Here is a 24,461-nt window from a genome sequence, read left to right as displayed (position 1 = left end):
GACAGAGCACCGTCGATCAACACCACCACCAGCAGCAGCGTGCGTCACACCACCAGGCGACGCCAGGAAACCACCCGTTTAAGGAGCTTATCGTATGGGCAGCGTGTGACAATACTTCCTTACCAAACGATCCTGCCATAATCGCCGTTGGTAAACCCCTCCTACCCGCCAGTACTGGTGTTACAACATACTCAGTCCAATTCTGATAATCAAACTAACTTCGTTGCGAAATTCCTTTCCTTTTGTTTCGATCCTTAGTGACTACTCAAACTGAATTGCTAAAATATTGAACTTTTTAAAGGGCTTTTTGTTTAGGAGTGGATTTCACAAAGAGTTGAGACCAGTCTTCTCGAGAATAGGACAATTTTACTCGTCCTGTAGACATTCATCAGGGTGCAGCCATCTTGAATGTATCCAATTGATATCAATGTTATACCTAAACGAGACTGGAAAAATAAACTAGTCTGGTTCCCATTAATTAACTGATTATAATATTTGCATTCATTCCCCTGGCCATTTTACATTACTAGTGAAATCATGACGTTGATCTCGATGATGTTTTTCCTGTGTTGAAATGAAACTAAATCACTATAAAAATTCCTTAAAACATTGAACTTTTTTCAAAGCCTTTTTCTGCAGACCAAATTTACATTGCCAGTGAAATCATGAGGTTGATTTTTTTACAAACTTTATAAAATAATAACTTTATAAAATAATGTAACCAAGTAATGTCTAGGAAACAAGAAAATACCTCGGTTTATGCTATCTCTGTTTAACTCAGATAGAAAGTACTTTTTTGTTATAACATTAGCCACGTATGGAATGCCTTGAGTAGCTTACGATATACACTTGTATGGCAATACAAAATAATGCCCTTTTATGATAACAAAACATTACAACTTTTCCAAGTAAAAAATTAAGTTTCAACCTTTTGTTTTGGATAGGCCTAATTTTATTCATCGGTAATATTATGGATTTTAATCATTGGTCAAATGGTAAACTGTTGCATTTTGCAGGGAAGGCATTATATAGGGCCAAGGATGCCCAAAACTCTGATCACGTCCGTGACGTAAAACATGCATGAATACAATGGGTGCGTTCGTTTAGTTTCCCTGGGTCGACCCCGGTTTGTGGCGGTTATTTTCTCCCGAAACGAACGTGGGAAATTGTCTGCACACGTTCGTCCTGGAAAAAAAAACCCCGCCACACACCGGGGGTCGACCCGGGGAAGCTAAAGGCACGCACCCATTTAACATTAACGCACTTTATAAGTTTGCGCGCATTCAAGCATGTCGGGTCGCTGAAAAGGCGCATAGATCCCTTGCATGTAACATCACATTCCAAAGCCCAAAATCGCGTCATTCTATTGTTGAATGTGTTTTTCAACTTGTAAAGGAGTAACGACTATAGGCCTTCTGAACAGGGCCCAGCGCTGCTTCCCTTAGCGGCCGATATGCATTGACGTCACCCAGCCGCCATCTTAGTTCGGTTTCACTGTTGATAAGTCGTAGTACTATGGAGGGTCATAATAGGTCATCCACATTCACATTAGAAAACTTAGTCCGCCTATAAATTAGTTCTAAACATTGTATTATCTTAAAATCACATTAATCGTCTTGTGTGTTTTTCTAACATGTCACTTAGGTTTAAGTATAATACTCTGCCGTCATGTATAAAAAAAAACGATTAATAAATAAAACGTAAATTGCGTAGTAATGCTTAAAGTGTGCGTTGCCCGGAACTCTACCAAGAACCACTCCCTATAAATATACACGCTCAACCGACTCTGTGTTCTCTGTGTTACTAGTTGGTCTGGCGATTTTTCTGTGAGTAAAACTTATTTTTCTTCTCTGCTATGTATGGTTTGTACCCAAAATGTCACTGCACCATTTCGCTGTGGTTTCTAGATCACTTGCAGCGATCATTTTGTATAGTGTGCTTCAAAGAAACATTGGTTTTTTAGTGTTGTTTTGACTCCATGATTGATTGTCTAAAATTTGTGTTGTGTCAAACCATGGTCACTAGTTTTACACGACAGTGTGGGTTGCATTTTATATATCTTCTAGGGCTAGGTAATTGTTGACCAGTTTGTGAGAAGTTGGCTTTTGGGGGTTACGGTGTTGCTGATTTTAATTATAACTCAAAGATTTGGGATTTATTGTGATTGGATTTAATTTATTGGACTGGATTGAACTTTAAAGATCAGCTGTATGTTTGAATAAATTTAAATTAGAAAATTTGAATGGGATTACCGGGGATTAAATGGGATTGTTGTGGAATTTGGGACATATTCAATGGGATTCCGATGGGATCCACAGGGGATCCTTTTTAACCCAATTGAATCCCATTGAATCCTATTAAAACAATAGATCCCATTAATCCCATTCAAAATATAAAAATGGGATTCAATGGGATTTTTTTCCCTGGGAGTTAACTGACTATAGATTAAAGCCATTGGACCCTTTCGGTAAACAGTGTTGTCCAAGGCCCACACTTTGTGTACCACAACTTCTATATCAATTAATAACAAACCTGTGAAAATTTAGGCTCAATCGGTCATCGGAGTCGGGAGAAAACAATGGAAAAACCCACCCTTGTTTCCGCGCGTTTCGCCGTGTCATGACATGTATTTAAAATAAATCCGTAATTCTCGTTAACGTAAATTTATATTGTTTTGCTGTTTTCTTAAAAAGTAAAGTATTTCATGGAATAATATTTTTTTCTGAACCGAAAGAGTCCAATGGCTTTAATAACGAGGATACTACCCCTGTCTGTGACAAAATATTGTTTTGTTTACACACATCATATTGAATGGAATATGCCTTCAGTAGGCCTACCTTAAACTTAAACTTAAACATGGCAAAACAAAATAATGCTCTTTTTAGCGAGACACTACTTTTAAGGGGTCGTTTATAGGCCTACCGTTTGTTATGATATTATTAAATTTTATTCATCGGTATATTTTTAAAGGCACTGTACACGTTTGGCACTTACTCAAAATATATAATATTAGCATAAACCTTAATTGGTAACGAGCAACGGAGAGCCGTTAACAGTATAAAACATTGTGAGAAACTACTCGATCCCTCGGCTGAAGTAACGTAGTTACCAAGTCAGTTTTTAAGTTAATATTGGTTTTGAGTAATAAGAATATTTATTAATTTGATAACATTATTGGTCAAATAAAAAAACCTTTTTATTTTGCTATGAAGGCAAACCAAGGTTGCCAATACTCACACGTTTTTAGAACCTGTGAAGTGGAACATTTTAGCCTATTATTTTGCCACTAAAAATGTCAACGTGCCAAAGGGGGTATCAGAAATTGTCCTTTCGGTTGTGATTAAGGCCAACAATCGTCTTTTCATATTGCGATGAAAAACACTTCGGCAGTTGTATCCTGCAGTCAGGCCAAGAGCCAATCAATTACCGCATGTGGACTTATCACATAAATGGGGAACTACATTTCAACACACATTGTGAGCCGAATCCAACAGTCATCCTTTGTTCACTGAATAGGCCTATGACTTGATATTGCGCTTTATTGAAATTATTACGAAAGACACTGCTATAACCTTCAAAACGTGAGGGCATCCATCAGAACATTTGACAAAGATTTAAATTTTGCTCAGCAAATAAAAAGTGTATGAATTTGTTTTGCAGTTTTGCAATTTGATTCTTCTTCTCCGTTTTTGGAGGTTTTCATGAAATAAATAAATGAAAAAGTTGAAGGGTTTTAGTGGCAGTAGGGACCTACTGGTTATTGTTGGTTCATTGAGCCGTATAAATCAAATAAAAAGCAGTTGCGCATCAAGTGAAAGGTCGATAAGTAAAAGATCGGCTCATTTTTATACAGGTGACAATTTCCACTTCAATAGGAGACTTTCCAACGCTAGGTGGCAGCAGACATACCGGGTAAAATTCCATTGTTTACGTAGTTCTGAACATGCGCATAATTCTGAGAACAATGGATTTACCCGGTAAGTCTGCTGCCCTCTATCGTCCCAGAAAGTCTCCCATTCAATCTAAAGGAAGAATTTGCCACGTATAGGCCTACTAATTTCTCAACACGAATACGAATATAGAAACAGGGGTGGGTTTCACAAAGAGTTAGGACTATTCTTATCTCGAGTTAGGACCAGGTACTCGTCCTAACTTAGGACTATCCATGCAATTTGTATATCTGCTAGTACTAGTCCTAACTCTTTGTGAAATCGACCCCAGTTTATGGGACGAGAGCGTATGAGGCTGAGCGCCCGGACCGCCGCGTTCTGTTATTTTCCGTCCTTTATACGCTCTACATACAGTCCCGAATCGAAAGTTCAATTATTGACCTCTTGCAATTGCACGCGCGTCACACGCGGCGACTGTTGCCACGTTCGCCATAGACCTTTTCGCAAATACCGGGGCGCGCGCGTAACGCTTGGAATTAGGTGCATTGTGGTCTAGCTGGTATCCAAATTTGATTCATATCTATCCCACAATGCACCTCATTCAACAGTCTGCGCTTGCGCATTGGTATATGCGATAAGGTCTATGTTGCTTGGTGGGCAGTTAGGTTTACGTGTATTAACGCCGCGTCGCCTAAAATGCGCACTTCACTGCATAACGCACAGCATACTCTATGCATAGAGTTATTATATGAAAACGCACAGTGAAATTGCCCACCAGTATGGCGCATTCAAGATTTTTCTGATGATGACGTCAGGTGAAATGGGTCAATAAGGCCGTGTCCGAATTGGTAGCTACGGCTGCGGCTACGACCGTTGCCAGGGGTGTTGCTAAGGGCGTCATGTACTTCAATATAGCCGCCAATTCGGATACGGCCCAATCTCGAGATCAGTGTCACCATCTCATGCATTGATCAAGGGCGCTGACACGCGCTCAAACACCTCTACATGTATTTTTTATATGCAGCCAATCAGATGTGATGTTCAGAAAACACAAAGAGATACACTGACAGCCATATTGTGATCATGTAATTTTTTTATTGTTAAATTTGCCGCCTTAATAGTGATTTTGGTGTCTTTATGAAAATGTGGCATTTGTCTCATTTTTTGACAGAAAAATGGCGGGCAAGAAATCCGATGCTGAAGTTGCGGCTGTTTTAAGCAAGATCAGCAAGAGTCACTTAGAATGTATCATCTGCCACGAGAGGTACAGTGAACCCAAAATTTTGGATTGTCTCCACAACTTTTGCGAAAGATGTCTCGCAACATACCAGAAGTCTACCGAAGATCCTTCCATCATCAAATGTCCTGTTTGCCGTAAGACAACGACGCTTGATCCAGGCACGGATGTTGTGGCCGGCCTCAAGACCAACTTCCACCTCGTGAGCATGGTCGAAGACTTTACTCTCCAAGAGAAACTCACCCAGCCCAAGGCTAAGAAGGTGATTTGTGAGTTGTGCACCGACCAACAAGAGGCAAAGTCCAGATGCATGGACTGTCAATTCTTCATCTGCGCAAGCTGTCAGGCTATCCACCAACGCATCTCTGGCATGGCTGGTCATGACATCGTGGCGCTGGAAACCCTACGGTCCGGCGCAGTGGGCCTCCGGAACAAAGCTCAAGACGAACCACCTTGTGAAAAACACAGAGGAGAGAAGAAGAGGTTCTACTGCCTGACATGCAATCAGCTGATCTGTAGAGACTGCACCGTTGTTGAACACCGTGATCCCGCTCATAACTTCACTACCGTGGACGAGGCTGCTGCTCGAGCTAAGGAAAACACAAGAGAGCTGATTCAAAAGGTCGAGGTGAATTTAAAGGTTTTTGAGGAAGCAAGCGCGGAGTTAACTAAGATTAACACCGATCTGCAGAAGGCGATGGTCTTAGCTCGTGAGGAAGTGACCAACAAAGCAGCTGAAGAAAGAAGCAAGATTGTGCAAAGAGAAGCGAACATTTCCAATGATATCTCCAAACGACAGAATATTCATACAAAGTTATTGTCCCAAGCCGGGATCAAGATCCCCAGTGAGACAAAACCCGAGGCGTTGACACCCGTCAAGAATGTGAACGAGCAGATTTATTCAAAAACAATTGAGGAGAAGTTGGATAACTTCGACAGCTCTCTCAATGCGTTTGGCAACACTGTTGAATCCTTGCTTAAAACACATGATACACTCGAGGACTTAAGAAGCAGTTTAACATCAGCGGCTGCTCAGGAAATTGACGCAGACAAGTCCAAAGTGGCCAACAGTTTGGAGAATCTTTTGAAGTCTATCGAACTTAGAAAATCCAAGATCGAAGAAGTTGGTAAAATGACGAGCGATGACGTCCTGCATATGCGTCAGACCCTGGAGACGGCTTCAGACGCTGTGAAGTCGAGCTCCAACGTGGATTTTCTTAATCTCCACCTTGTCGTCGACAGCCATCTGCGTGTTCTTCTTGCCCAGAGCCCCCGCAGGCTACCCGTCGAATACTCGAAGATGGTGTTCCAGAGTAGCGATGACACGGCACTCGGTGAGCTGATTCTGGGAGCAACTTGGAAGTTTGTGTGGGAGATCAAGACCAATACCGATTGTCATGAAGAATGTTATTGGAATGAATATGGAGGTTATGAATCTACAGGTTATGAAAGAGATACCGGTGCCAACATAATCAGTAGGGCTGCAGCTTCCTCGAATGATGAAATCCTCGTTTCTTCTTCATATAGTGTCAAGGTCTTTCTTAATACTGGGGGTCTACAGCGATATATCGATGAACACCACGGTAAGAATGTAAAAGAAAAAACATTTTATTGCAATAGGTAATAACAAAATAAAAAATTAAACCGTTTAAAGCTCACCCTGATTCATTAGTACCCCGTCACGATTAATAATAATCATAAATTATAAAGACATTGATAACGCGCAAAAACACATCCAGCCAAGGCGCTAACAAGAAGAAAGATTATTAAAAAATGGCGTGTCATAAGGTTAGTTTTCAATTTGGTCTTAAAACTATTTTTAGTCCAACGTATGTCTTCACTGAGTTGGGAACTTGTTTGTTTCACTTGCGAGGGGCGGCGCAATTAGCTTGCGAGTAGTTTGGGAGGGCATCGAGTTACTTTTAACTCGGACTTAAATCCTTATTTTGGCGTTTCGCATCACAAACTGCTGATCGACAATAAATCAGTCGATGCCTGTCCGGTAGTGTATCGCGCACACTGGGTGGGTACAGGGACCAACAGAAGGTAGCAAAGTTTACACACAGTTCTGGTAAACGTACATGCTCAAATAATTTTCGTCTCACTGATACAACAATTATTTTAGCGGCATTGTTTACTCATTCAAAAAAAAAATATAGCACCTCAGCATGTAATATTTTAAGGGAAGCTTTCTCCCACAATTATCTTCAAACTTTGTTGGTTTAATATAAATCTTTGGACATTGTTATATAGTACAAAAAGTACCCAAACCCTCTAATTTGACTTGGGTTTAACAGGTGTTTTGCTAAGCTGCAAGGTATTCATATGTTAGACACAGTGTCTACAGTAGTCTTGGTTCAAGACTCTCCTGGATTTGTCACAAGAGGGCGCGCTATCAACCACGGACCGCTACAGTCTGGTTCCCAGATCCCAAAATCTCCGACTAGGCTCTGTCGAATTTAGGGTCCAGTATCACCCAAATTCACGTGACCAAAAAGGAGGAATTCCTCCTTTTTCGAAGATATCCGAAATGTTCCGAACGTGTTGTCGTCAACATTCGGACAGTATCGTTGATGTTCGGTACGGAATCGTAATGTCAGTCCTGTCGGCCGTAGATCCAGGAGTTTTTATGCCAGTTATTGCCAATGCAGGCGTTGTGCCTAAACAAAGCGTTTGCAAAGCGATGCGACAAGTTCAAAATATATGAACCTGGGAAATCGCTCCGGGATCTGGTAAGTTTTTGTCGTTTTTCTTCAAAAATATTTTTTCAAAGGTGTTTTGACTTAAGTGTTCATTAGACATTGATTGAGGATTAAGTTTCATGATTTTTGAAAGTGGTAAAAATGGGGCAAATCTGGTGACTAGACTAGCTGTCGAAATTATACGTGTTGAACCAGATTGTCATAATTGCCGATCAAAATAATCTCGTAACCCTCCGGCCTGCCTGGCGGCCGCCGTCGGGAGGAGGGTTACGTTATCGCAACTAGTGCAGACATGGTTTCCCTGGAGATGACCCCCGACCCTGACAAGTTGCGTCATGCTCTATGTGATACCTGACCTAAGATTTTTAACAAGAGACGTCAAGGAATCTTTGGTCAGGGGACCAGACTAGAACCGCTATCACCCGAGAACCGCTATCACAGGAGTGTGATAGCGGTTCTCGGGTGATAACCGCTATCACAGGAGTGTGATAGCGGTTCTCGGGTGATAAAACCGCTATCACAGGAGTGTGATAGCGGTTCTCGGGTGATAACCGCTATCACACTCCTGTGATAGCGGTTCTCGGGTGATAAAACCGCTATCACAGGAGTGTGATAGCGGTTCTCGGGTGATAAAACCGCTATCACACTCCTGTGATAGCGGTTATCGGGTGATAGCGGTTCATGGTTGATAGCGCGTTGGGGGTGAAAGCGCGCCCTCTTGTGACAAATCCAGGAGAGTCTTGAACCAAGACATGATGTCTACAGATGAAGGGTAAATCCAAATTGCTGGTTCCGAAGTCGTCTGCTGCATTTACGAAAATTGAGATTACACACCTGTCTTTTCTTCTTTATTGAATAGGCATGGATTTCGTAGCAACACTTATAGACAGCGGAAATGCCTCTTGCACAACAGTTTTGGTATACGATACGTATGTGGTTCTTTACTCAAACTCTAATGTAACGTTGCAAGAACACGCCGTCCCTGCTTCCATCGTGCAAGATGGCTCAAACATCCGCCTTGGTCAGCCTGTCAAAGTGGTACACTACAGGAATCAAGAAATCGTCATAAGCTACTCTAACTGGCAAGGGATTGTCATTCTCGACACGTCCAACGGTTCCATGGTCCGCAAGATACCAGTTGATATTAAACCTGATTTCCTTGCATGTACCAGCAGAGGGCGCATCCTAGTCGCTTCAAGGAAGCCAGCTCGTGTCGAGTGTTTGGAAGACAACGATGCCAGGTCTTTGACCATTCACCCAACCGTGGCAAGATCGACGACGGACGGTGAGAAAGAAGCTTCAGTCATCTGCTCTGGCCTTTGTCGTGACAGCCGGGACATCATCTACGTGGCTGTATCAATAGAGGGCGCTCAGGAGATCCACATTCACCAGTACACTTCATGTGGAAGCTTCGTTGGGTGTTTGACAAGTGGTAACATCTCCCAGCCTGTCATCGACATCGGGGTGACTGGGAATGGCACACTTGTGGTCGCTGAGCGAAACAGTCAGAAATTGAAGTTGTTTAAAACGCTGAAGGAGGAGGTTACAGTATACCTTTATCACGGTGTATAGTCATCTTGATTTTACTCCATTCCCACTCATTGTAACCAAACTGAGGCTAGACGAAATAATAGTCTGGTGCCATGCGCAATGAATGTTGGCATCCATTACTCCTATTGAAAACAGGGAACATGAACAAGACAGCGTGATAAAGGTATATAGACCTTTCTTTTGTTGATAAACAAACCGCCTCGGTTGGCATGGTCGGCCGAATGTTAGTAAAACATTCAATCGTAATAACATATGTTTTAACAAAATTCAACACTTTCTGCAAACTTTCAATTAAACAAAATACCTCTTATAATTAGTTGTTTTATTTTAAACAAAATCAACAAATTTGGTTAGATCGTTACCAAAAATAGCGATCTTTTCTTGATTTGCACTTACGGCTTTCCATAGTTTTCCAATCTGGGTTGGCAAAAACTCGGGCTGTGACGTTGCAAAAGAAAGGTCTATAGATCTCAAGGTAAAAGCTAGTACAAATTTGAAGGAAGGCTACTTAACCTGATCAAGTCTCAAGTCAGAGGACCAAAGTTTGATATAATAATAAATAAATCACAGCATTTGTAAGGCGCACTTTCTTTGAATACCCATTTCAAAGGCGCCGGTCCAGGTCAATAGAAGAAATCTCAGATGTGTTCAAAGGCCAGTCTGGCAAGATGTGTTTTAAGGGAGTTTTGGAAGTGAGAAATGTCATTTGTATCTCTTGGACTTTGAGGCAGAGAGTTCCAGAGGCGGCAAAGAAACCACAAGCCGAACATTAAAATAAAAATAAAAGTCACATGTTAACGTTTCAGTTAAACTTAATGTCTACTTGTTGATAAAAACAAACACAAAATTGTAGAATAATTGTCACTGGATTTCACAAGAAATGTCGTATCCATGAACATTTAGCGAAGTGATACCACCCCTCTGAAATGCTAATTGATTAATGCTGAGATTAAAATAATTTGAGGTGAACAATATTATCCGAAGGGAAATCTTTCTCAAATTAATAGTTTATAGCCTACTCTCAACAGCTGCAATGCTTCTCACTAAAAAAAAAAAACCATAACGATCTTTCATTTTTTTAACAACATGAACTTCATAATAATAGATGTTGCATCGGGGATAAGGAATATTAATTCTGTTTTTTTTACCCATACACCGATGTGTGTTAGCACTGTGTACTCAGTACTTTCCCGAGTCCTGTGAAAAAATATCACAGGCATATTACTCGGACGGGATTCGAACCCACGACCCTTGCAAATATGAACTTCCTGAGCAAAGTTGTAGTGTTACTTTTTATTTTAATTTTATTTTATAGTTTATACCAATGTTAAAGACTCTTCCCATTAGTAAAATTGTATTGTCTTTTTTAATTTCAGTATTTACGTTAAAGTTTTATGGTAATTGGTTTGTAGAGTATTTACAAATTTTGAACTCTTCATATAAGTAAAGTTCCATTTAAGTAGAAAGTTTACCAATTTAGAACTGTTTCTATAAGTAAAGTTAATGGTCATTCATTTTAAGTCAAAAATTTACCAATTTAGCACGGTTCATAAAAGTAAAATTCAATGGTCATGCATATGTAGAGTACTAACCAACTTAGCACGGTTCATATAAGTACAATTTAATGGTCATTCATTTGTAGAGTGTTAATACCAATGTAGAAATCTTCCTATATAAAAAGTAAACTTGTATGTTTAATGTTGAGTATTTTAGCAATGTAGAACTTTTTCTATAAGTAATGGTTTATGGTAATTCTTTATGTAGAGTATTTACAAGTTTTGGATCTTGACCATTATTTTTGCTTTTACATTATTTCTGGTATGGAAGCCAAGTATGCCTAACAAGTGAACTTAACTGCAGCGTGCAAGCCTGAGCAAACCTGTACAAAAATTGTGCCTGCTATTTGAACGAGAAACACTATAGGGTTAACCCCAACAGTCTTCCACAATATTTGTAATAAGTGCCGAATCCCTCACTACACAGAGCCGTGATAGGGTACGGTATATTATATTATTATTTTGTTTAGAGACAGTGGACACTATTGGTAATTGTCAAAGACCAGTCTTCTCACTTGGTGTGTCTCAACATATACATAAAATAACCAACCTGTGAAAATTTGAGCTCAATCGGTCGTCGAAGTTGCGAGATAATAATGAAAGAAAAAACACCCTTGTCACACAAAGTTGTGTGCTTTCAGATGCTTGATTTCGAGACCTCGCATTCTAAACTTGAGGTCTCGAAATCAAATTCGTGGAAAATTACTTCGTTCGCGAAAAATATGTCACTACAGAGGGAGCTGTTTCTCAAAATGTTTTATACCCTCAACCTCTCCCCATTACTCGTTACCAAGTAAGGTTTTATGCAAATAATTATTTTGAGTAATTACCAATAGTGTCCACTGCCTTTAATAGCAGACAATATGTTACTCAAAACAAAATTTCAGTTTAATCAAGCATGCTATAGTGTCATAACATTTAGCTTTTATCACCTTTTAATTGACGAAGTTTTGGGACACAAAACCCGTTATGGAATAAACATGATCTTACGGCTGATGTGTAGCCTAGGCCTATACTTTGCGACTGGAATGTGATGTTGAATAATGTCAAATGTTTACACAAGTGTCAATAACAAGTGTATTTCAAACAATATTTCGTTAAATCTTTTCAAATTAAGGTCATTATGGAAAAACTGCAATGTTTGCACATTATTATCAGTAGACCTTGAGCTTGATTTTGACTGGAAGTTATGTATAGCCTGTGTATTGTTATCCAATCTTTCTGACAAAGTCTATGAGTTCGCAAAACCTACACTTACTATAGTAATGTTATAGCACAAGTAAGCTTTTCACATGGGCCACACTATGTGTAAAGAATAATGGGTGTAACATAGCACTGCAATAAAACTGTACTATAGGTGCAGCCATGTGCTGCGTACGCTATAATAGTAACAGCAGCGGAAGTTCATGTTGTTTTCCGAAGTTTTGCAGAGGAGGACGACGTTGTGCATCCGTTATAGTCAACTCCCATAAAAAATAATTAGAAAAACATTAGAAATAATTAGAATTTTGACTCCACAAAATGGCCAACCGTGTTTGTTCGCAATGTAAAAGGAAAACCGTGCAATTCCGAGGCATGTTTGCCCGTTTAAGGAGCTTATCGTATGGGCAGCGTTAATAATTATTTAGAGTATACCAAAAAATGTCCACTGCCTTTAAACAACAAAAGACAAGTTCTCTGTTCTGTGGGCTCTTCTGACTTTGAGCCAAGAGGTATTCAAATATTGTTAATCAGACATGCCAAATGGTGAATTCAGCGAGGATTAGTTGAGAAAATATAAATCAGTGTGTCACACGGTCAATCGGAGTTGCTGGTTGGGTTTCGTTTGGAGGTAGACTCTATTTTGGTTACCATAGAGCAAACTTTTTTTGTATCATGTCTGACAGTGGTAATTCTAGACATAGCCCGTGCACTTGATTACATTCCGTAGGGCTTTACTACATGTACATGTACTCAATGGACCAAAACACAATGAGATGTGTCTCGGGCGCCTTTCCTGGATCGTTAACAATATATTTGGCTCGGTTTCACTGTTGATAAGTCGTAGTACTAGGTAGTCTGGTTCCCTGACCAAAGATTCCTTGACGTCTCTTGTTAAAATTCGACAGAGCCTAGTCGGAGAGTTTTGGGTCTGGGAACCAGACTAAGTATATGGAGGGTCATAATAGGTCATCCACATTCACATTGGAAAACTTAGTCCGCCTATAAATTAGTTCTAAACATTGTATTATCTTAAAATCACATTAATCGTTGTGTGTTTTTCTAACATGTCACTTAGGTTTTAGTATAATACTCTGCCGTCATGTAAAAAAAAAAACGATTAATAAATAAAACGTAAATTGCGTAGTAATGCTTAAAGTGTGCGTTGCCCGGAACTCTACCAAGAACCACTCCCTGTAAATATACACGGGTACGCTCAACCGACTCTTTCTCTGTGTTACTAGTTGGTCTGGCGATTTTTCTGTGAGTAAAACTTCTTATTTTTCTTCTCTGCTATGTATGGTTTGTACCCAAAATGTCACTGCACCATTTCGCTGTGGTTTCTAGATCACTTGCAGCGATCATTTTGTATAGTGTGCTTCAAAGAAACATTATTTTCGTGTTGTTTTGACTTGTTTTCGTTAAATCTTTTCAAATTAAGGTCATTATGGAAAAACTGTCCCTGCAATGTTTGCACATTATTATCAGTAGACCTTGAGCTTGATTTTGACTGGAAGTTATGTAGCCTGTATATTGTTATCCAATTTTTCTGACAAAGTCTATGAGTTCGCAAAACCTACACTAGTAATGTTATAGCACAAGTATACTTTACGCGTACGCTATATAACAGCAGCGGAAGTTTATGTTGTTTCCAAAGTTGCAGAGTGTTGCAGACGTTGTGCGCCCGTTATAGTCACAAAATCTATAATTATTGCTCAACCCCCATAAAAATAATTAGAAAAGTTTATAAGGCCTACTCTGTCCATTTCCCTAATGTGGTGTATTACTTGATATTTTATAAAAAACGCATCCCCTTAAAGGAACGTACGTTGCCTTGGATCGGGCGAGTTGGTCTTCGAAAAGCGTTTGAAACAGTTTGTTATGAAATGCATATGGTTAGATAGATAATTTAAAGGTAGAATACAATGATCTACACAAACATGCCTCGGAATTGCACGGTTTTCCTTTTAAGTCGCACGCTATACACGGTCGACCATTATTTTTATGGCGTCAAAATTTTGACTCAACAAAAATGGCCGACCGTGTTTGTTCGCAACGTAAAAGGAAAACCGTGCAATTCCGAGGCATGTTTGCGTGGACCATTATATTTTACCTTCCAAATTACCTATCTGCCCATAGGTATTTCATAACAAACTGTTTCAAACGCTTTTCAAAGACCAACCTGCCCGATCCAAGGCAACGTGTTCTTAACTTAACTTAACTTAAATGCATTTATAAAGCGCCACTGTTTCAAAGCGCTGTACAACCAAGAAAAACATTAAAATGCAGGATAAAAAACATGAGCAAAAATAGCAATAATATGGTTTAAAAAATACACAACATTGACTGCTCATGATACTGCCGCTTCCCAAAATGGTATCGTGAAGTGGGTCGTGATCTACGGTATGTTACAGTTTGGATGCTGTAATTTATAACTGGCACCAGCCCATATCGCTCAGTCAAAGGCAAATTGTCCCTCAAATTTGGCATCCGGCCAATTTTCTGAACTTTTATGTTGCTTTGCCCTTATAAATGATTTAAACACCCCTGATAATATTATGTCACAAAACAGACAAAACAACTTGTTAATGATTACCGACTTGAATGTGCAGCTTGTCTATACGCCTTGTGTTTTGCGCATGGCAGAACCGGTCTGATCCGGTTCGTATGGCTAAACTGGCAAGTTCTGTTGGCGCCAGTGGGAAAAATACCCTTGGAGCAAAGAGATATACATCAATTATATTGTGTTGTACATGACTTTGTGTTTCACATACCAAATGCTGAATTGAGCGAGAGAGCATTGAAACAGTTGTTGTTGTTCTGGACGAACAAATTTAGCAGTTTAAGCACTCAACTACAAGACGTAAACCGGGGTGGACACGATTTAGAAGATTTAACCATTAAAGCTCTTGCCACACCAACGACTGATACTTTATTAGTAAATTGATGCTTTGTCTTTCAGTGGTACCACAACTAGACGTCACCTGGAGTTTATAGTGGAAGTTGAAGGTAAAATTCACCATTTTCTCGCAATTATTAATTTTTTTTTAATGAAACCTCTGAAAAATACTTTGCTAAGGTCGAAACGTCATGAACGTATTAAGGCCATCAAATTTTGTTAACAAAGATTTGAAATTTACTGGCAAGAAGAGTGGTAATTGTTTCTACAACACTTTATAACCTTAATATTAAAGGGAATGCATTTTTCAAAATGGCACCATATCGTCAGCGGCTTCACGACGTAGCACCCAACTGCTGCTACACCAGCAAAAAATAACAATCAGAGAAAACGGCCTCTGAAGTTGAACACTTTTTAGAAACCCGCCTCCCTTCAAAACTTCAAAGTATTTCCATTTAAATTTTTCAATGTAGATACTTGATGACTTGAACTTATCAATTAATCTTATTTTGACTCATTTGCATAATTAATTATAAAACTAGACACAAGAGAAGATGCGTGCTACTCCGGGATACCAAAAAAAAAAAGCAAAAATGTCTTTTTGCGTTTTCACGAAGTAGCACTCGCCTATGCTACAACAAAGCATTTTGTGTTCATTTTTGAAACTAGGTCAGCGCGCGCGCGCTCACACAACTACGGGCATGCTACTTCGTGAAACCGTTTTTTCCACTCGCTCAATTGGCGTCGGGTATCCGATGCGATAAGCCGTCACCCTACTTTTTGCTGGTTAAGAACGGCGTTTTAGTTGGTGAAACTTGGAGCGATTCCTTTAAAGGCAGTGGACACTATTAGTAATTACTCAAAATAATTATTAGCAAAATAATTATTAGCATAAAAACTTACTTGGTAACGAGTAATGGGGAGACGCTGATAGTATAAAACATTGTGTCAAACGGTTCCCTCTGAAGTAATGTAGTTTTCGAGAAAGAAGCAATTTTCCACGAATTTGATTTCAAAACCTCAGATTTAGAGTTTGAGAAGCCGAGTGATCGTTTATTGGATTCGGAAAAAGGCGGAGCGATCCCTTAGGGGGGGGGGGGCAGTGGCAGCCCCCCCCCTCCCATTTTAAATAATGGCCTTGTGTGATTGGAAAATTCCAAAGTTAAATGTAAAAAATTTAAGTGTTTGAAACACTGTTTTACCTTCTACATTGTTTTTACATTCGTGCCATCTTATACAAGATAGTAAATTACATAAAAAGGTGTTAACAATTAGGCTCGTTTGGGGGGGGGGGGTATGATTGAAAATGTACTTCGGCGCCCATCAGATGTTGGAACTTTTATGAAAATGAATGCCCAAAGCCATCCGCAGTGCACCATTTGGCGCTATGATATTGGTTATCGCACCTGAAAAAACCCTCAATTACAGTTTGATATCAATATTAAATCTGCATATTGCTAAGAGGTTTTGTGTGTCTTTATCAAGATGTGGCATTTGTTTTATTTGTTGACAGAAAAATGGCGGGCAAGAAATCCGGTGCTGAAGTTGCGGCTGTTTTAAGCAAAATCAGCAAGAGTCACTTAGAATGTGTCATCTGCCACGAGCGATACCACGAACCCAAAATTCTAGAGTGCCTCCACAACTTCTGCGAAAGATGTCTCGCAACATACCAGAAGTCTACCAAAGATCCTTCCATAATCAGATGTCCTGTTTGCCGTAAGACAATGACGTTTGCCCCCGGCACGGATATCGTCGCTAGCCTCAAGACCAACTTCCACCTCGTGAGCATGGTCGAAGACTTTACTCTCCAAGAGAAACTCACCCAGCCCAAGGCTAAGGTGATTTGTGAGTTGTGCACCGACCAGCAAAAGGCAAAGTCTAGATGCATGGACTGCCCGTTCTTCCTCTGCACAAGTTGCCAGGCCATCCATCAACGCATCTCTGCCACAGCCGGTCACTGCATCGTTCCTCTGGACACCCTACGGTCCGGTAAAGTGAGCCTCCGGAGCAAAGCTCAAGACGAACCACCTTGTGAAAAACACAGAGGAGAGAAGAAGAGGTTCTACTGCCTGACATGCAATCAGCTGATCTGCAGAGATTGCACCGTTGTCGATCACCGCGAATCGACCCACGAGTTCATCACTCTGGACGAAGCTGCTGACCGTTTCAGGAAAAACACGAAGGAGCTCATTCAGAAATTTGAGGAGAATTTAGCAGCGTATCTGGAAGCAAGTACGGAGTTAGCAAAGATGACCACGGATCTGGAGAGTTCGGTGCTCTCAACTCGTCAGTTGGTGACCAACCAAGCTGCTGAAGAAGAAAGCAAGATCGCGAAAAGAGAAGATAACTTTTCGAAGGACATTGCCAAGCGTCAGAAGCTTCGAACAAAGGTAATGAACAAAACCGGTATAAAGATAACCAAGTCCCTCGCCACAACTGCTGAGAGAAACGCTGCGACAAACGCTGCCGAGATGCCACCCATGAAGGACGATGCAGTGAAGGAAGAAAACAAACAGAAGTATTCTAAAACAATCGATGAGAAGTTTGCAAGCCTCGACAGCTCCCTCGCTGCGTTTGGTAAAGCAGCTGAGTCCATACGTAAATCAGACGACGAAATCAAGGACCTTAAAGTCATTCTTAAATCGGAGGCTGCAAAGGACAACGAGGAAGACATGTCAAAAGTGGCCACCAATTTGGACCACTTTTTGAAGTCAATCCAAGGCACCTTCGAACTTCGGACATCCATGATCAAGGGTGTCGGTAAAATGGTGAGTGCTGAGATCGAACACATGCGGCAGACCGTGGAGACAGCCTCCGACGCTGTGAAGTCAAGCTCCAACGTGGATTTTCTTAATCTCCGCCTTGTCGTCGACAGCCATCTGCGTGTTCTTCTCATCCAGAGCCCCCCTAGGCTGCCTCTGGGATACTCAAAGATGCTATTCAAGAGTAGCGATGACACGGCACTCGGTGAGCTGATTCTGGGAGCAACTTGGAAGTTTGCGAGGGAGATCAATACCGGTTGTAACTTAATCAGTATGGCTGCAGCTTCATCGAATGATGAAATCCTGGTTTCTTCTTCAAATAACTACCCTGCAGTCTTTCTTCATACTTTCTTCATACAGCGATATCTCAGTCAAAATTACAATGGTAAGAATGTAAAAAAAAACAAAAAACATTTTCTTGCAATAGGTAACAACAAATAGAAAAAATAAAACCGTTTAAAGCTCACCCTGATTCATTAGTACCTCGTCACAATAAATATTAATAATAATAATAAAGACATTGACGCGCAAAAACACATCCGGCCCAAGGCGCTAACAAGAATAAAGGTTATTAAGAAATGGCGTGTGGTGAGTTTTCAATTTGGTCTTAAAACTATCAATAGTCCCACGTATTCACTGAGTTGGGAACTTGTTTGCTCCACATGCGAGGGACGGCGCAATTAGCTTGCGAGTAGTTTGGGAGGGCATCGAGTTACTTTTTAACTCGTAATGAAATCCTTATGTGGCGTTTCGCATCACATACTGCCGACATGATCGACAATAAATCAGTCGATGCCTGTCCGGCAGTGTATCGCTCACACTGGGTGGCTAACCGGAACCAACAGAAGGTAGCAAAGTTTACACGCAGTTCTGGTAAACGTTGTACATGCTAAAATAATGTTCGTCTCACTGATACGAAATTATGTTCGTGACAAATTGTTTTACTCATTTCTCAAAAGACAACAGCACCTCAGCATTTCATATTTTAAGGGAAACTTTCTACCACCATTTTGTTCAAACTGTGTTTTAAGTTTAAAGTAAATTTGAGGACAGTGTGTTTTATGTACCCACAAACCCTTTAATTCAATTGTGACAAATTGGGTGTAGCAGGTTTTTGCTAAGCTGCAAGGTATTTCTGTATAAGACACAGTGTCTACAAATGAAGGGTAAATATAAATTGCTGGTTCTGAAGTCGTCTACTGCATTTACGAAAATTGAGATTACACACCTGTTTTTTTTCTTTATTGAATAGGCGGTATCGTAGCAACACTTGAAGACAGCGGAAATTCCTCTTGCACAGCAGTTTGCATATACAATATGGTTGTGCATCTTTACTCAAACTCTTGTGCACTGTTGAAACAAATCGCCGTCCCTGCTTCCATCGTGCAAGATGGCTCAAACATCAGCCTTGGTCAGCCTGTCAAAGTGGTACACTACAGGAATCAAGAAATCGTCATAAGCTACTCTAACTGGCAAGGGATTGTCATTCTCGACACGTCCAACGGTTCCATGGTCCGCAAGATACCAGTTGATATCAAACCTGATTTCCTTGCATGTACCAGCAGAGGGCGCATCCTAGTCGCTTCAAAGAAGCCAGCTCGTGTCGAGTGTTTGGACGACAACGATGCCAGCTCTTTGACCATTCACCCAACCGTGGCAAGATCTACGACGGACGGTGAAAAGGAAGCTCCAGTCATCTGCTCTGGCCTTTGTCGTGACAGCCGGGACATCATCTACGTGGCTGTATCAATAGAGGGCGCTCAGGAGATCCACATTCACCAGTACACTTCATGTGGAAGCTTCGTTGGGTGTTTGACAAGTGGTAACATCTCCCAGCCTGTCATCGACATCGTGGTGACTGGGAATGGCACACTTGTGGTCGCTGAGCAAAACACTTTGAAGTTTTTTGAAACGCTGAAGGAGGAGGTTACAGTATAGACCTTTATCACGGTGTATAGTCATCTTGATTTTACTCCATTCCCACTCATTGTAACCAAACTGAGGCTAGACGAAATAATAGTCTGATGCCATGCGCAATGAATGTTGGCATTCATTACTCCTATTGAAAACGGGGAACATGAACAAGACAGCGTGATAAAGGTATATAGACATTTCTTTTGTTGATAAACAAACCGCCTCGGTTGGCATGGTCGGCCGAATGTTAGTAAAACATTCAATCGTAGTAACATATGTTTTAACAAAGTTCAACACTTTCTGCAAACTTTCAATTAAACAAAATACCTCTTATAATTAGTTGTTTTATTTTAAACAAAATCAACAAATTTGGTTAGATCGTTACCAAAAATAGCGATCTTTTCTTGATTTGCACTTACGGCTTTCCATAGTTTTCCAATCTGGGTTTGCAAAAACTCGGACTGTGACGTTGCAAAAGAAAGGTCTATAGATATAAAGGTAAAAGCTAGTACAAATTTGACTGTAGGCTATACTTAACCTGATCAAGTCTCAAGTCAGAGGTCCAAAGTTTGATATAATAATAAATAAATCACAGCATCTGTAAGGCGCACTTTCTTTGTATACCCATTTCAAAGGCGCCGGTCCAGGTCAATAGAAGAAATCTCAGATGTGTTCAAAGGCCAGTCTGTAAAGATGTGTTTTAAGGGAGTTTTGGAAGTGAGAAATGTCATGTGTATCTCTTAGACTTTGAGGCAGAGAGTTCCAGAGGCGGCAAAGAAACCACAAGCCGAACATTAAAAGAAAAATAAAAGTCACATGTTAACGTTTCAATTAAATTTAATGTCTACTTGTTGATAAAAACAAACACAAAATTGTAGAATAATTGTCACTCGATTTCACAAGAAATGTCGTATCCATGAACATTTAGCGAAGTGATACCACCCCTCTGAAATGCTAATTGTGACCCGCTCTAACGAAATGAGGAATGTCTAGTGAATTTCACATTTGCATATTTCATAATATTCCAAACAAGCAAATCTTAATATTTTAAATGAAATAAAAATCAAGATCATACGACCTTCCTGTCTGAACCAATGTGGAATTTTCGACGCCCTTGACGCTTAATTTTACGACCCGTTTTGGAAAACACAAACTCCATAAAAATTAATTTGAAAAAACGCGACGTCTCACACACTCATTAAAATAATATTAATATTTTTGTTTACGATAATGAAAACATCAATTTTTAACCCCCCGTAGTCAGGCAAACAAAATTACCAAAATGAACAAACAACTCAACGAGAAGTTAGATTATAATGTGTAGACAATTTCACCAATAAGTTTGACAATGTTTACCTGAAATTTTAGAGCAATTTGCGTTGATATTTCCAACTTGAAATGCGAGTTTTGTTCCGTCAAGTCAAAACATTGTAAAGACAGCTGTCACTCAGCGCATAGCATCAATCCCCACGGGTATACTCGGCTTGAAGACCCGGGAACATTCGCAATTTCCCCGTGCATGTTTCTCATGATTTTAGCGAAATTTCTTACCCAGCATGAAGTTTAACTGAAAGATTATTCCTTTAACATTCAGAATTATTTTGGTTTGGAACAATTCAACCTTGAAAAACCACAAAACAATGATGGAAATTAGACACTGTTTTCCCAACGTTCGATAAACATTCCACTGTTCCATACGTCGTACGTGTAGCAAAGTTTGTGCATGGTACCCGCGCAGTCTTCGTGTGTACATTGTCGTATTACCAGCGCTGCAACTAGCTATGGCAACAAGACCGGGTCGGGTGATCGGACTCTCACGCTGCATGGATAAACAACGCCTCGGTCTGTGAGCCATACTAAATCTCGCGACGCGGATTTATGAATGGGAGATGTCATCGCTGATAAAACAGGGTTTGCCTTTGGTGACCTTTGAACCCCTTTCAGTGTTGACACATGTTTTTGGTGGCTATATTTAGACACCTCTAATCTTTGGCTTTCCAATGGTACTCTTGGTGGCGCTATGCAAGTTGTGTGAAAAGTTTTGCGACGCTCGCCAAATTTGGTGTTTTCAATGAATGTTCGCTGTCTGTCCCGTGGGATTTGGAACATTTTTGGATAATTACGTCAAGAACATGGCTCAGAAATCGTCTGTTTTTACATCTTTAGTAATCTTTTGACGAAAAGGTAAGACCATTGTAAGTTTAATCAAGATTTAGGCAACCTAAAAGTGTAGTAATAAAAAAATTAAAAAATTCAATAATTTTCATTAATTGTTTGTTATGATTATGTTCGGTGTCAAATTACACGAAATGAAACTTTATTAGACATTCCTCATTTCGTTGGAGCGGGTCACAATTGATTAATACTCAGATTAAAATAATTTGAGGTGAACGATATTGTCCGAAGGGAAATCTTTCTCAAATTAATAGTTTATAGCCTCTCTCAACAGCTGCAATGCTTCTCACTAAAAAAAACCACATAACGATCTTTCATTTTTTTTAACAACATGAACTTCATATAATAGATGTTGCATCGGGGATAAAGAATATTAATTTTAGTTTTTTTACCCATACACCGATGTGTGTTAGCATTGTATACTCAGTACGTTCCCGAGTCTTGTGAAAAAAATATCACAGGCATATTACTCGGGTGGGATTCGAACCCACGACCTTTGCAGATATGAACTTCCTGAGCAAAGTTGTAGTGTTACTTTTTTATAGTTTATACCAATGTTAAAGACTCTTCCCATTAGTAAAATTTTATTGTCTTTTTTAATTTCAGTATTTCCGTAAAGTTTTATGGTAATTCGTTTGTAGAGTATTTACAAATTTAGAACTCTTCCTATAAGTAAAGTTCCATTTAAATAGAAAGTTTACCAATTTAGAACTGTTTCTATAAGTAAAGTTTATGGTCATTCATTTAAGTAAAAAAATTACTAATTTAGCACGGTTCATATAAGTAAAATTTAATGGTCATGCTTATGTAGAGTACTAACCAACTTAGAATGGTTCATATAAGTAAAATTCAATGGTCCTTCATTTGTAGAGTACTAACCAATTTAGAATGGTTCATATAAGTAAAATATAATAGTCCTTCATATGAGAGTACTAACCAACTTAGAATGGTTCATATAAGTAAAATTCAATGGTCATTCATTTGTTGAGTACTAACCAACTTAGAACGGTTCATATAAGTAACATTTAATGGTCCTTCATATGTAGAGTACTAACCAATTTAGAACGGTTCATATAAGTAACATTTAATGGTCTTTCATATGTAGAGTACTAACCAATTTAGAACGGTTCATATAAGTAACATTCAATGGTCATTCATTTTGTAGAGTACTAACCAACTTAGAATGGTTCATACAAGTAAAATTCAATGGTCATTCATTTGTAGAGTACTAACCAATTTAGAACTCTTCCTAAACGTAAAATCTGATGGTCATTCATTTGTAGTAGAGTGTTTACCAATGTAGAGATCTTCCCATAAGTAAAATTGTATGTTTAATGTTGAGTATTTAGCAATGTAGAACTTTTTCTATAAGTAAAGGTTTATGGTATTTCATCGTGTAGAGTATTTACAAGTTTCGGATCTTCCTAAAAGTAACGTTGTATGGCCAATTCATTTGTTAATACAATGAGCAGTTACACGATATTAATTTACGCTGCGATTCCTCCTTTATACCAAGTGAGTTTTTCTGGCCATTTTGTAAACAACATACAAAGGCAACGCCAAATCGATCTCGAAAGGTCTTTTTTCTTTGTTTCTTTTAATAATGTTTTTTAGAGGGTGTGGACTGATGAGTGAAGAGGGAGTTATCCTTCCCCTCCTCACCCCAGGGGGTGGGGGAAACACAAACCATAGCTACACTAGCCACACCACTGGAGGGCGCTCTAAAAGTAACATGTATCACCGTATTTTAATTAAATGTATTTGCATATAACGGGCTCCTTTAAAAATGCCTTCAAATTGGGCGATTGTTATGAAATGAATGCGGTTGGAAAGATATTTTAAACGTAGAATGTAATAATTTACATACATTTTGTGTGGGTTTTTGTTTTTTGTTAGGGTGTGTGTTTGGGGGGGGGGGATTTTGCAGGACCACATTTTTCACGTGGTCCGTCTGATCCGCTCGGGGCGTATTTCCAGAGACAAATTTATGTATTTTTTTTGGTCACTCACCTCAGTAATTATATGTATTTTTAGAGCATGAAAACATTTAAAAGGGATTAGAAGCAATTCCAAACAGCGAAGTTTTACTAACGATGCTCACCCTTTATTACGTTCCATTTTTTTTTCTGTACCGAAATTATATAATTATGATGAGATATTAATAATTATTATCAATTTTCATCGCAAAACAATAACCTTCTTTTTTATCTATACGTAGCTCATTAATCAGCTTTTTGTTTAAAGTTTCGATAAAATGCCGCTATCTACAGGTAGTATACTTTTTAGAGCTGAATATTGTAAAACCGCAATTGTAATAAAATTGATGTGAATGGCGCTCTTTCATGTCTTCCGTTGTAACTCAATCGGGTTGTTTTCGCACGCTGCATAGCCACTCTATCGACCCGCAGCTCGCCATAATGGCTACAACACACATTTCTCATCACACCTTCGCGCGCGCTATTATTATGTACCGTAAACCAGACTCTACAGTCGCAGCTGCGGCCACGTGACCTTTCATGCTGTTCTAAAAATAGCTGCCTCATTGCTGAGGGATAATGACATGCACGAGACATGA

At 39.6% G+C, this 24,461-nt stretch overlaps 2 protein-coding genes across 2 annotated transcripts; both read left to right on the top strand.

Moving 5' to 3' along the window:
• Positions 1-1,799: 1,799 nt before the first annotated feature.
• LOC117304101 lies at positions 1,800-9,583 on the top strand. The gene is made up of 3 exons (XM_033788602.1): positions 1,800-1,826; positions 5,062-6,710; positions 8,689-9,583. Exons 2-3 carry the CDS (start codon positions 5,066-5,068, stop codon positions 9,399-9,401), a joined length of 2,358 nt encoding a protein of 785 aa, XP_033644493.1. The 5' UTR covers positions 1,800-1,826; positions 5,062-5,065; the 3' UTR covers positions 9,402-9,583.
• A 2,167-nt stretch (positions 9,584-11,750) lies between these two features.
• On the top strand, positions 11,751-19,735 carry LOC117304008. The gene is made up of 4 exons (XM_033788485.1): positions 11,751-13,399; positions 16,549-17,497; positions 17,537-18,182; positions 19,050-19,735. Exons 2-4 carry the CDS (start codon positions 16,553-16,555, stop codon positions 19,733-19,735), a joined length of 2,277 nt encoding a protein of 758 aa, XP_033644376.1. The 5' UTR covers positions 11,751-13,399; positions 16,549-16,552.
• The last annotated feature ends 4,726 nt before the right edge of the window (positions 19,736-24,461 follow it).

This window comes from Asterias rubens, chromosome 20 (assembly GCF_902459465.1).
Source record: "Asterias rubens chromosome 20, eAstRub1.3, whole genome shotgun sequence".
NCBI lineage: Eukaryota > Metazoa > Echinodermata > Asteroidea > Forcipulatida > Asteriidae > Asterias > Asterias rubens.
Note: the sequence above shows the minus strand (reverse complement) of the source record. Positions and strands in the feature narration are given on the sequence as shown.

What these genes read in the sequence shown, in the direction of transcription:
- LOC117304008 (XM_033788485.1), top strand. Translation starts at nt 16,553, where the DNA reads ATGGCGGGCAAGAAATCCGGTGCTGAAGTTGCGGCTGTTTTAAGCAAA. An exon ending in AGAGAAACGCTGCGACAAAC is followed by an intron (nt 17,498 to 17,536) that starts GCTGCCGAGATG and finishes GATGCAGTGAAG; the next exon opens with GAAGAAAACAAACAGAAGTA. An exon ending in TCTCAGTCAAAATTACAATG is followed by an intron (nt 18,183 to 19,049) that starts GTAAGAATGTAA and finishes TTTATTGAATAG; the next exon opens with GCGGTATCGTAGCAACACTT.
- LOC117304101 (XM_033788602.1), top strand. Translation starts at nt 5,066, where the DNA reads ATGGCGGGCAAGAAATCCGATGCTGAAGTTGCGGCTGTTTTAAGCAAG. An exon ending in ATATATCGATGAACACCACG is followed by an intron (nt 6,711 to 8,688) that starts GTAAGAATGTAA and finishes TTTATTGAATAG; the next exon opens with GCATGGATTTCGTAGCAACA.